Raw genomic sequence first — 12,360 nt, 5'->3', positions numbered from 1 at the left:
TTTTTACCTTTGCTCCAGCCACACTAGCCATCTTTTTGTCCTACAAATAAGGTTAAGTCCTCTGAACCCCAGTTTGCTAGTTTATAAACTAGAAACAAATATTTGTTTTGGCAAGACTGTTATGAGTTTTAACTGATAATATTATGTGTGAAAGCATATAAAAATTGTAAAGTGTTACAGACATGTGGGCTGATGGTACTGATTTTTCTTTTCCAATTCCTATTATTTTTTATTTTTCTTGCCTTTAAAATTTTACTTGCCTTGTTTAATGGGTTAGGACCCAGTATAATATTGAGTTGAAGTGGGAATAGCAGGTATCTTTGTCTAGCACCTGATTTTGGTGCAAAAGCTTTTAATTTTTACCATTAAGTATGATGTTTGCTGTGGTTTTAAAAAATATTGATACTTTTAATCAGATTAGAGAAATTAAGCTTATGGCATTGTTTCCGGTGATATTTAGTAATATAGTGGATGCTGGGAAGACAGGAAGAAGTTTAAAACAAATATGATCTTGGACCTCATGGAACCAACAAAATAGTGAAAGATATAAGAAAATTTATTTTAAAAGAGCCCTTGGAAACACTTCTCTAAGGAAAATGTGTGAATATTTTGACTTGCAAGTAGGCACATTAGGACATGCTTATTATATAAAGGAGTTTTTTTGCTTTAAATTTTTATTTTACAGATCCTTTCATTAAAAAAATTTGTACGAATCATTTGCATAGGTATTGCATGTAGATAAAATAGACTTCATAAGAGATTGTCTTGCAGTTTTACACTTCTTTTTAGCATAAAGTTAGGTACCATATATATTTACGTGTGTGTGTATATATATATATATATATATATATATACATATATATATATTTTAAGTCTGAAGCTACTGATCATGTCTTGCTTTTTGTTCTGTTAGTTGTATTTCCTTTGTTTTACAAGTTGGACCTAGTATAGATTCAAGTAAGGATTGGCAAACTACAGCCTGTGAGCCAAGTCCTGCCCACCACCTTGTACATCTCATGAGCTAACTAACAATGGTTTTTACATTTTTAAATTATTGAAAAAATTCAAAGAGTAATATTTTGTGACATGTTAAATTTGAATGAAGTTCAAATTTCTGTTTTATTGGAACACAGCCACATCCATTCATTTATATGTTATCTGTAGCTACTTTCATTCAATGATGGCAAAATTGAGTAGTTGTGACAGACTGTATGGTGCTCTCAACATTTCAGCCTATTGTAGGATGCACAACAAATCACAGTGACGCTGTTATAACTTGACAGCATTTCACGTGCCATGTATATTGCTGTATTGTGACTATTTATTATTACCAGTGTACACTCATTATGTAAAAACAAGAAGAGAAAATTGGACTTTGAATGTTGCACTTTTTTTTTTTTTTACGGTACGCAGGCCTCTCACTGTTGTGGCCTCTCCCGTTGCAGAGCACAGGCTCCGGATGCGCAGGCTCAGCGGCCATGGCTCACGGGTCCAGCCGCTCCGCGGCATGTGGGATCTTCCCGGACCGGGGCACGAACCCCTGTCCCCTGCATCGGCAGGCGGACTCTCAACCACTGTGCCACCAGGGAAGCCCTGAATGTTGCACTTTTAAGGCACAATGGATTGTGGACTATTTTATTATCAAAACACAAAGCATTGTGCTTATTATGCAATGCCATTATAAATGTACTAAAAGAATACAAATATACATTGACTATCATGCAACGTACTCACCATGATACTCCCAATGCACGGAAAAGCAATGTTAGAAAAATTAGAACTTTTGTTTTTTTTTTGTTTTTTTGCGGTACACGGGCCTCTCACTGCTGTGGCCTCTCCCGTTGCGAAGCACAGGCTCCGGACACGCAGGCTCAGCGGCCACGGCTCACGGGCCTAGCCGCTCCACGGCATGTGGGATCCTCCTGGACCGGGGCACGAACCCGTGTCCCCTGCATCGGCAGGCGGACTCTCAACCACTGCGCCACCAGGGAAGCCCTGTCATTGACTCTTGATGAGTTGACAGATGTTACTGATACAGCTCAATTGTAATTTATTTCAGAAGTCAGTACTGAACTTGAAATGACTAAAGAATTAGCCTCTGTCAACAGTCTGTGTAGAACACTCTGGGAGAGAATATTTTTAAAAAAGAAGTTGAAAAAACACTAATTTAGTACAACCTGAAGTGGAATTTACTGAGATGTATTTACAACTGTTGGTGGTAAAAATATGTGTGAAGCAGAAAGAGGCTTAGTGGATTAATTTACAAAGCTCATGAAACTGTAAGGTGTTTAAATTCTGTGGTTATCCACTGTGTTATTCAACAGCAATGGACTTAATCGTCATCAATTATGTGGACTTTTATCAGAAATACAAGCAGTTGGATGGATTAGTAGTAGTAGTAAACTTTTATTGTGATGTTTTGAGCTCAGAGCCAAGACTAAAATGTTTCTGAATGAGAAGAACCACCTTCAACCATTATGAATGAACTGCTTTGGAAATTAGATTTTGCTGCAGACTTGATAATGGTTCTTAATGAATTCAGCCTAAGAGTACGAGACAAGGCAGTCTTTATATGTGAAACCTATACTGCTATAAAGTGATTTAGAAAAGCAAATAACAATTTGCTTTTGATGACGAAAGGTAATTTTTTAAAAAGTGCTATGAGAAGTTAAGAAACAAGATCTCCATTCCCACCCCGATTTGCAGCAGATACATTATCTGAGCTCAAACTACGATTCCAGCAGTGTTTTTCAGACCTCATGCAAGTACAAAGGAAATTTCCGTATTTCAAAATCCCTTTAACTGGAAGTGATTAATTTGCAATGACATGATAAAAGGCAAATATCAAGAAAAGAATCTAAAGAATTTTATAAATGCCTTTCACACAATGAATATGCTCAATTAAAATCATGTGATTGTGGATTGATTTCAATATTTAGCAGCACCTATCTGTGAAAAAAATTTTTCAGAAATAAAATGTCTGAAATCTCATTACAGATAAACTAACAGATTGACATTTGTGATCAATTTTGAGGATGGGGGGCACTAACTTTGAATCTCAAGTGAAATGTTATCCCCCACCTACCCCTCCAGATTCCATTCTTTTTATTGGTAGACCTATGTTACAAAAAATTGAACTCAATTATTATTATATTTGAATTATGTCAATGAAAGTTTTGTGGAAATTTGTTTACTCCTTTAAAAGTGCTCACCTAATTTTGCCTTTTGGCCCATAAAGCCTAAAATATTTACTATCTGGCCCTTTATAGAAAAAGTTTGCTGATCTCTGCATTAAAGGTTAGATATTTGGCTTGGTCTTATCTAACTAAAGATGACTATTCTCTTCAAAGAGGTCAGCAGTTTTTTTCCCCTTTCAGTAATAAGTCTGCTAGAACACTTTGAAAAAAATATATAGTAAAATCATCTTTTCATAAGTTTGTATTTCTTTGGATTTTTACGTAAATAGTACTTTTGAATTGGGTATTCAGATGTTTGCTATTCCAGAACTTCAATGAAAAGATAATTTTATTTGTAAATTTAATTAAACATTAAGAACAATTATTTGAATTCTATTTGGTAAAATGTTTAAATCAAGTTATAAGTCTTCTTTGCATCTGGAATAGTATTCTTATTTATACTAGTTCAGTATTTCTAGAGAAAAACTAGAAATCTAAAATAAATGTGTAAAGCAGATATTGACATTCATAAATTATATCATTTGAAATGATTCTTTATGTTCTAACAATGCAACCTAACTAAACAGGCAAATCTTGGAAAAGTTTAATTTTGAAAAGTAATTAGTATCCTCTTCCTTTCCAAGTCCCTCTTCAGGTATATAATACTATAGATTTTCAAAGGTTTCTTTATTAGTGCTCAATATCTTGAAGATCAAATAACTTAATAAAATATGTACTTCTTTATTCATAAATAAAGAGAACATTTTTATTACCAATGTATAAAAAAATAATTGGTTTTAATTTTGTAAATTAATGTGGGTGGGATGTTGAAGGAGAAATAATAAAAAGTAATATTTCTGAAAACATTTAAAAAATATGTATCTTTTAAAATTTGGAAACGTGTTTTATTCTATGTAAAGTCCATTTTTCCACTCCTGAGCTTGTAATATCTAATATAAGCAAACATATAAAATATATATGGGTAAAAATTGAGATGACTTCTGTCTGTACACATCTGTGAGAAATTCTAAAATGAGACTGTTTTCTTGCAGTTGCTTAATGTATATTATTTGACATGATTTTTTTTCTTGTATCTTAATATCTGATTTAGTTTTGGTTTAAATCTTGTTTTCTAGATGAAGCATTGGATGATTTAAAATCCCAGAAGAAAAAAATAGTAAGTTAACTTTTATTTAAGTTAATTTATATAAAACTAATACATTCAGAACTGAATAATTAATGTTTATATGTTGTAAGTAATGACTCTCCAAGGAACAAGTATGTTTTTAGATAACAGTTTAATGGTGAAGCTAAGTTATGAATATTTTTGCTAGTTAATAATGATCGACAGGAAAAAGTAGTTAGATGAACTTTTGAGAGTCTGAGTGTCTATGTCAGTTGGAAGCTGAGAAGTAAGTAAATGAATCATTTTGGAGGACTAAATGAGGCAGAGTGGTAAAAAGTGGGTATCCAGATTTATTATTAGGGCCAAAAAAACACCAAACATCATATGTCAGTTCTCAGATTTTCTTGACTAATAAAGCGAGGAGAGAGGGAATCAAGAAGATTGGTTGTAAAAAACAAATTTAACATGCAAAAAAAAAAAAAAGGGCCAAAGAAAACTGGGGAGAGAGAAAGAGAGTATTTTTTCTTTGGTTTCTTTCATTTTCTATCAGTAGTTCTGATCACATGGGTGTCTGTTGTGGGGCCAGTTAAATGCATCCTTCAGATGGGTTGGAAAGAGGAGGATCAAGAGAGAGGAAGGACTCTAGATGTTTAGAGGTTGATATGTAATAGTTTTTTTGGGTTTTTTTTTGCGGTACGTGGGCCTCTCACTGTTGTGGCCTCTCCCGTTGCGGAGCACAGGCTCCAGACGGGCAGGCTCAGTGGCTATGGCTCACGGGCCCAGCCGCTCCATGGCATGAGGGATCTTCCCGGACCGGGGCACGAACCCGTGTCCCCAGCATCGGCAGACGGACTCCCAACCACTGCGCCACCAGGGAAGCCCTGTAATAGTTTTTAATAAGTGGGTTGAACTTGGTGTTTGGCTTGAATTTACATATACTTTTTTCATGTAATTATTTTTGAAGTATAAAAATGATAATTGATAGGAGTATCATGTTATATGGAAACTTAATGAAATTTGATCAGATGCAAAATCAATTTAATGTATTTTAGTCTAACATAATGAGTAACAATTATGGATGAAACTAATAAAAATTATGAAGGTTAAGATTAATGTTAAAAATTGTTCTGTGAATTGGTAAGAAAAGACACGGTCATGAGGGATTTAAGTACCTGAAAAATAAAGAAACCTTAATTCTGAAAGGATTCCTTATCTTTTTTATTTGATGCCTCTTCAGTATTCTGTGAGGTATTTATCAAAATTGCATTGAGGGCTTCCCTGGTGGCGCAGTGGTTGAGAGTCTGCCTGCCGTTGCAGGGGACATGGGTTCGTGCCCCGGTCCAGGAAGATCCCACATGCTGTGGAGCAGCTAGGCCTGTGAGCCATGGCCACTGGGCCTACGCGTCCGGAGCCTGTGTTCCGCAATGGGAGAGGCCACAACAGTGAGAGGCCCGCGTACCGCAAAAAAAAAAAAAAAAAAAAAAAAAAATGCATTGATAGTTTTGATGGTCCTAAATTGAAACGTAGAAATGTTTCCATTGTATCTTATTATATTTCTGGCATTCTACACATTATGGAACAGCCAGAAATTAAAAGTGAGGAAATACTGATGGTTCTCAATAATATAGAAGTTGTGATATGATTGGTTTGGTTTGCTGATGTGATAAAAAAAGAAGAGCTGGTAGCCAAGCCTCACTTGTTGTACCAAAATGGAGAAATATTGATTAAAGTAGATAAGACAAGGAGGAAGACAAAAGAAAAAAGAGAGAAAAAAAGGAGAAAATAAAAAAATTCTAAGTGATGAGAAGCTGATTCAATGTCAGTGGCATCACATGAATAGAAAACAGAATCTTAGAGAACATAGGATTGGTGAAGAACTCTCAGTAGAGTAACAGAACAGACTTAGAAAATTCTTTGACAGGACAAACCAAGCTATTTACTTCTTTACTAGCCCTTGATGGAATCACAACATAAACGCTGCTCCATCTAGGTCTGACAGTTGGGAAACTCAGTTCAAGGTTCAATAGTTTTGTATATCTAAATGGTTCATGAGACATCAATATTACAGAATACTTCAGTATGGCATTTCTCTTGCAATGTATAATTAAAGAAAAATAAGTTGGCTGCTTTAACTCATTTTGTTAATTAGGGAACACAATTTGCATTGACTTGATTGTTTCTGGTTTCAATACTGTTGCTGTTGGGAACTAGTCCCTTGCCTTTATTGCTCAAGCCCTTAACAGAGCTGCTTTGTTTGCGTTATACTTTGTTTAGAACAATAGGTGTTAAGGGTGAATTTGTAAGGAGTACAATGCTAGCTAATGATTGTACTGGTAATGAGAGGAAAAAGAAGGGACATTACTTTTGAGCAAAAGCAAAATGTAATCAAAACTGATTTTGTTCTTTGATGTTTAACTCTACATTTATAGCTTTAAAAATGTCGGCAGGAAGAATAGCCAATAGTTTAAAAGTACCCAACTCCTAACCCTTCTCTTTCACTAAAAAAATGAATGTAAATTGTATTTACTACTTGAGCTGTTATTAAAGGTAGTTTCCTCAGGGATGCCTCTCTTTAATCTGGATAGATTTGTAATGTAATTTGTAATTTGTCAAAGTGTAATTTGTAACAATAAACATGAATTATCAATTAATTAAAAAGTTAAATTACTTAGAAAGGAAAATGAGTGACAGTGTTTTAAATGTTTTAAAACAATGTTTTAAATCTAAGAACTTAATGTAAGTATTTACTTACTAAAATAAAGCTAGGAATTAATCTTTAGTTACCTAAAAAACCTCCCAAGTCTGGTTATGTACATTTTGCCACTCACATTTTTTTTTTTTAACTTTTAGTTTAAAACATGTCACTATTCAATAGATAATTGCTTTGTATCCATGAGCATCCCATCAAAACAGTTCAAAATCAAAATCCATCAAAACTCGAGTCAAAATGACCTCTTTAAGTGGCTTCATGAAAATGCTGTGCTTTTTTCAGAATAGTACAGGTGTTTCTATGTGGTAATTCCTTTCTGGCATTTCTCAGGCAATTTATATTTTTCCAAGTCCTGAGGAAAATAGGTTGAGAAATTGGGAACCTGGGAAAGAATTATTATAATTCTCTGAGAATTAAAACTTAACAATCACTACAAATGTTACTGGTTCAGAAGAATCCACTAGTGTCAGTTGAAAGCAAGAGCAAGAAATGCTGACATGCTGAGCTGTAGGTTAATGTGGACATTTTAGGCAACAGGACAGGAGCACATAGAGGAGAAGTGGCACAATCTAATTAGTCAGTCTTGCTTTTGTGGCCATAAGTCTGTTTTATGGGCCCTGTCTCTTATTAATGGTGACTTATTCTTACAAATAAATGTTAATAAGTTTATATATATAGAATACTGTATACAAAATCCTGTGAGTGATATTCCATGAAATAAATTTTGGAAGCAAAATAAATCCTTAAATTGGCAATTTTAGCATGTGATTCTGTGTGGGGCTGTTAACCTCACTAGAAGTTTCATGTTACATTTTTATATTACCCAGTAATATCTGCTGGTGTTTTCCAGTGTTTGAATATTCACTGTAGGCTACAGATCTTTGTAAATACTTTAACAGAAGAAATGCTGAGAGAGATGTTACTGTTATTGTAGAATACTCCTATATAAAGTCAGAAAATGATTTAAAATCTGAATTAGTAAAAAAATATTGATTTCAACAGCAAAACAAAATCAGGATAAGCAGACAGTATTTTCATCATTTTAAAAATATGGGTTTAAATAATGCAACATGTACCTTAAAGCTATGAATTGAAGATTCTTTTAATAATTTGACCAAAGTCAGTACAAAACACAAGACATTTTTCTACATCTGGAATATTTGTTATGAAACAAGGATCAAGAGTATTGGATAGGGCAATTAATGCTTTGTGTGTTTTAAAATTTTATTTCAAGAGTTATAATTTAAATATCGTATAATTATCTTTCAAAATTAAAAAAATTGATGTTTATTTTGTGTTAGTGTTCCCTTCTTTTAGTATTCTCTATGATGAAATTCTATATCAGGTAGAAATAATTTTTATATGTTCTCAAAATATATAATCTTGCCAAAATAATGTTGATTCATAATAAATAAGCAACCATGTGTTTATTATTTATTTTTATTTCTTTAATTTATTTATTTTATTTTTAAAATTTTGGCTGTGTTGGGTGTTCATTGCTGCACGCTAGCTTTCTCTAGTTGCGGCGAGCAGGGGCTACTCTTGTGGTGCGTGGGCTTCTCGTTGCGGTGGCTTCTCTTGTTGCAGAGCACGGGCTCTAGGCCCACGGGCTTCAGTTGTTGCAGCACACAGACTCAGTAGTTATGGCGCACAGGCTTAGTTGCTCTGTGGCATGTGGGATCTTCCCGGACCAGGGCTCGAACCCGTGTCCCCTGCATTGGCAGGTGGGTTCTTAACCACTGCACCACTAGGGAAGTCCCTATTATTCTCTTTTTTAAATAAAAAACTTTTAAACTTTTAGTATACTCATATCACAGAAAAATAATTCACTCTTTGTTACATCATTCATTATTATTTGAAATATGTAAAATATTAGAAAGAATACAGAGTAATTTGTAATTTAGGGAATTCTGAGAATTCAATTTCTCATTCCTGAATCCTGATATTAATACGGTGGGTATTTGAAAACACTGCTTGTTTCAGATCCACTCTGAATAACTGAGGTATCATTGAAGATTATGCATTTTTGTGTTAGGTACTGTTATAGACTCTCCTACATTATTTAAATTGCATAACAGTGCTACGAGAAAGTGTTAATGTTTATGCTCTACAAAAGGAGAAACTGAGGCTAACAGACTTGCTCAGTCTTTCTACAGCTAATTAACAATGGAGATGTACTTTGAACCCAGATCTTTTCTGATGTCATGGTTTCAAGTTTGTATTCTTCCCACTGATCAGATGTCTCCCTATTTATAAAACAAATTATTCACTTAAAATGTAGTAGGAATATATGTGTTAATTAAGCTATTACGTGAAAAAAGAATTTTTCAAAGTACATGCAAAAGAAAAAGGATTTGTATCTTTTGCTTTTTAAAATGTTTTTATTTAAGATACTTTACATGTACATAGACATAAACATGAATACTTGCTGAATGATGTACTAGGAATGGCAATCGTTTAATAAAATGGCATTTCAGTTTTGACTTTTGTGTATTGTTTTAAAGATCACAGTTGTATCTAATCTTCTTTTTAAACCTACCAATAGTCTTACTCTAGAATTGTGCTGTACAAGTCAGTAGCCACTAGACCCATGTAGCTTCTAAAGTTTACATTATTTAAAGTGGAATAAAAGTAGCTACAGTTGGGTTCCTCAGTTGCACAAGCAATATTTTAAGGGATCATTTATCATATATGGCATTGTAGCTACTCTATTGTGCAGATATAAACCACTTCCATCATTACATGTAGTTCTATTTTTACAGCACTGGTCTGGACCATCAAAAATTAATTTGTAGAGATCAGGGATTCAGTTCTTTGCTGTTTCATGTAGATTATGTTGATTTGGGGATAGATTCTATCATGCCCTCTCTCTGTCCCCATCCCAAGTTTTTCCCCAACCCTAAAGTAGTAATGTTACAAACATTTTCTTTACATCAGAAATTTAAACTTGCTTGTTTGAGAATTTATCATAATTTTGAAATAATTAGAAAAATATTTTAGTTTCACTAAACCAAGGTTAGTAAATCATTCATCTAAGCACTTCTTAAGTGTTATATTGAGATTTTAATGAGGAATCTATTAACTATTGTGGCAGCATATTTTAAATTGTATTTTAATTTGGTAAATGTTCTCTGCTTTGCATTTTAAAATAAATGTCCTTTGGAATAAACATGACATTTAATGAATCTAAGTGGCTCTCAGTGGTCACTGAGAAGGAAAAGGTCCTCTTCCAAGTTTTGCAAAAGCATTTTTATTCTATATATTAGCTATTTGTCATAACTATGACTGTCTGGTACTAAAGTTAAACTTTTTCTGATATTGGGCTGTAACTGCTAAAATGATACTTTACTAGTGATTACTTTTTTTTTTTTTTTACTAGTGATTACTTTTTAAATTAAACCCACATATTAAGCCATAAAGTGACTTGAGTGCATTGTAAATAAAATTCTATAATAATGAAGTGCTTTAATTACAGTCCCTAGTGTGAGCATAGAACTCAGTAAAATCTTTACTTAAATTCTTATTATGTTCAGTTTTTCCCTCTAAAGTTGTTTGAATCTAAGTAAAAAATGGGGAGCTTCAGCTTTTAAAGTCATTTGAGCAAATTCCATGAGAGAGCATGGCTGTTCTCCCAGTTAAGTGAGTTTTCACTGCATTTTGCAGCAAACTAATTGCTTCTGCTAATAAATAATCTAAAATCGATGCTGACAGCAGTTAATTGGCACAGAGATTTTATTTTGTAAAGCTCTTGGCTAACGACCTTCTTTAAATTAATAGCATTAAGTGCTAGGAGGAAATAAATCTGAGGAATTGCCTGTCATTTGCTTGTCATGTCTAATAACTTCCAATAATGATGGCTGATAGATTTTTGCACATTCCATTATTGAAGTTGGTGCATGTAATTATTCTCCTCATTATATGTAAACAATTAGCAATATTTGGTATTTCCTTGCAGTAAAGCTGTTAAATACAAGTAACATATTAGAGGTTAGAAGCCATTTTAAAATCTGGATTTTAATTATTTGAATGTGGAAGTCTTTCATGCTATCTGGGTATATTATGTGCTGTTTATTTTAAGCCTTGCAGTTGAATACTTTTTGAATAGGACTTATAAAAGTAAGTAGTGTATGTGTGTTTTAAAATGTGACAACTTGTGGAAATTTTTGTTTGCAGCTTGAAGAAGTCATGGAAAAAGAAACTTATAAAACAGCTAAATTAATTCTTGAAAGGTTTGATCCAGACTCAAAGAAAGCAAAGGTAAGGCTGTAATAGCACTACTATTTTATTTTAAATCGCACATTGTAGTAGGTCACTGTAATAACATTATTGTATTTGACAGGAGTTGGAGCCGCCATCTGCTGGAGCAACTATAACTGCAAGACCTGGACAAGGTAAATAACTTTGTAGAAACTCCTGCTGCTGTTGGAAAGATCCATATTTATCCAAGTGAGTTCAAAAGTGTGATAGAGGTGTGAAAAACTTATGTAGGATGCTTTTATGTTAATTTGTATTTGGTAATTTGGGATATGACTTAAAATAGATGGCAATAAGTTTATTTCATTTTGATTTTATAAAAATATGTTGATGAGTAAAGATGTTATTATCTTTTGAGATTAAATATATAATTAGTTTTAATCTTTTGAAATTTAAGTGATTTCACCAATATTTTGTAAGGTTTTTTCCCCCCTTTAAATAAGAGTCTCCTGGAATATCTGCTATTACGAAAATTCTTACATTTTTATGATTTATTTTTTGAGGAATTTAATGAAGATTTTTGTCAAACTTGAGTTCCTTCTAAAGTAACACTGTTAGAAAGAAAAAAAATGTAATTTAGAAATGAGAAAAAAAATTGAATTACTGCTATATAATAACATTAACTCTTTCTTTTTGAGGTTATATTGCCAGATTACTAGTGAAACCATTACTATTATGTTATTATTTTAAGTGGTTACATAAAGTATGCCCAAGACTGGCATGTGAAAAGATATTTTTGAGTTTGCATTGGCTTCCTTTTTTGTTCTCTTCTCTAGAGTATAATAAAATAACAGGCATACCTCAGATATTGCAGGTTTGGTTCCAGACCACCCCAATAAAGTGAATATCGCAATAAAGTGAGTTACACACACTTTTTGGTTTCCCAGTGTGTATTAAAGTTATGTTTACACTATACTGTAGTCTATTAAGTGTGTAATAGCATTATGTCTTAAAAAATGTACATACCTTAATTAAAAAATACTTTATTGCTAAAAAGTGCTAACCATCATCTGACAATGCAGGGTTGCCATAAACCTTCAATTTGTAAAATTCATTTTGTGAAAAAACTCAGTATTCCCAAAGTACAATAAAAT

At 33.1% G+C, this 12,360-nt stretch overlaps 1 protein-coding gene across 2 annotated transcripts in view; it reads left to right on the top strand.

Moving 5' to 3' along the window:
- The window catches only part of LNPK (lunapark, ER junction formation factor), an 83,443-nt gene that overhangs the window by 24,597 nt on the left and 46,486 nt on the right, over positions 1 to 12,360 (top strand). For both annotated transcript variants that reach the window (XM_065880484.1, XM_065880485.1), the window contains exons 6-8: positions 4,313 to 4,353; positions 11,186 to 11,269; positions 11,352 to 11,403. In XM_065880484.1, coding sequence (XP_065736556.1) covers positions 4,313 to 4,353; positions 11,186 to 11,269; positions 11,352 to 11,403 — 177 coding nt within the window. The remainder of the gene's footprint in view (positions 1 to 4,312; positions 4,354 to 11,185; positions 11,270 to 11,351; positions 11,404 to 12,360) is intronic.

Source organism: Phocoena phocoena, chromosome 7, assembly GCF_963924675.1.
Source record: "Phocoena phocoena chromosome 7, mPhoPho1.1, whole genome shotgun sequence".
Lineage (NCBI taxonomy): Eukaryota > Metazoa > Chordata > Mammalia > Artiodactyla > Phocoenidae > Phocoena > Phocoena phocoena.
This window is presented reverse-complemented; position numbering and strand designations above follow the sequence as displayed.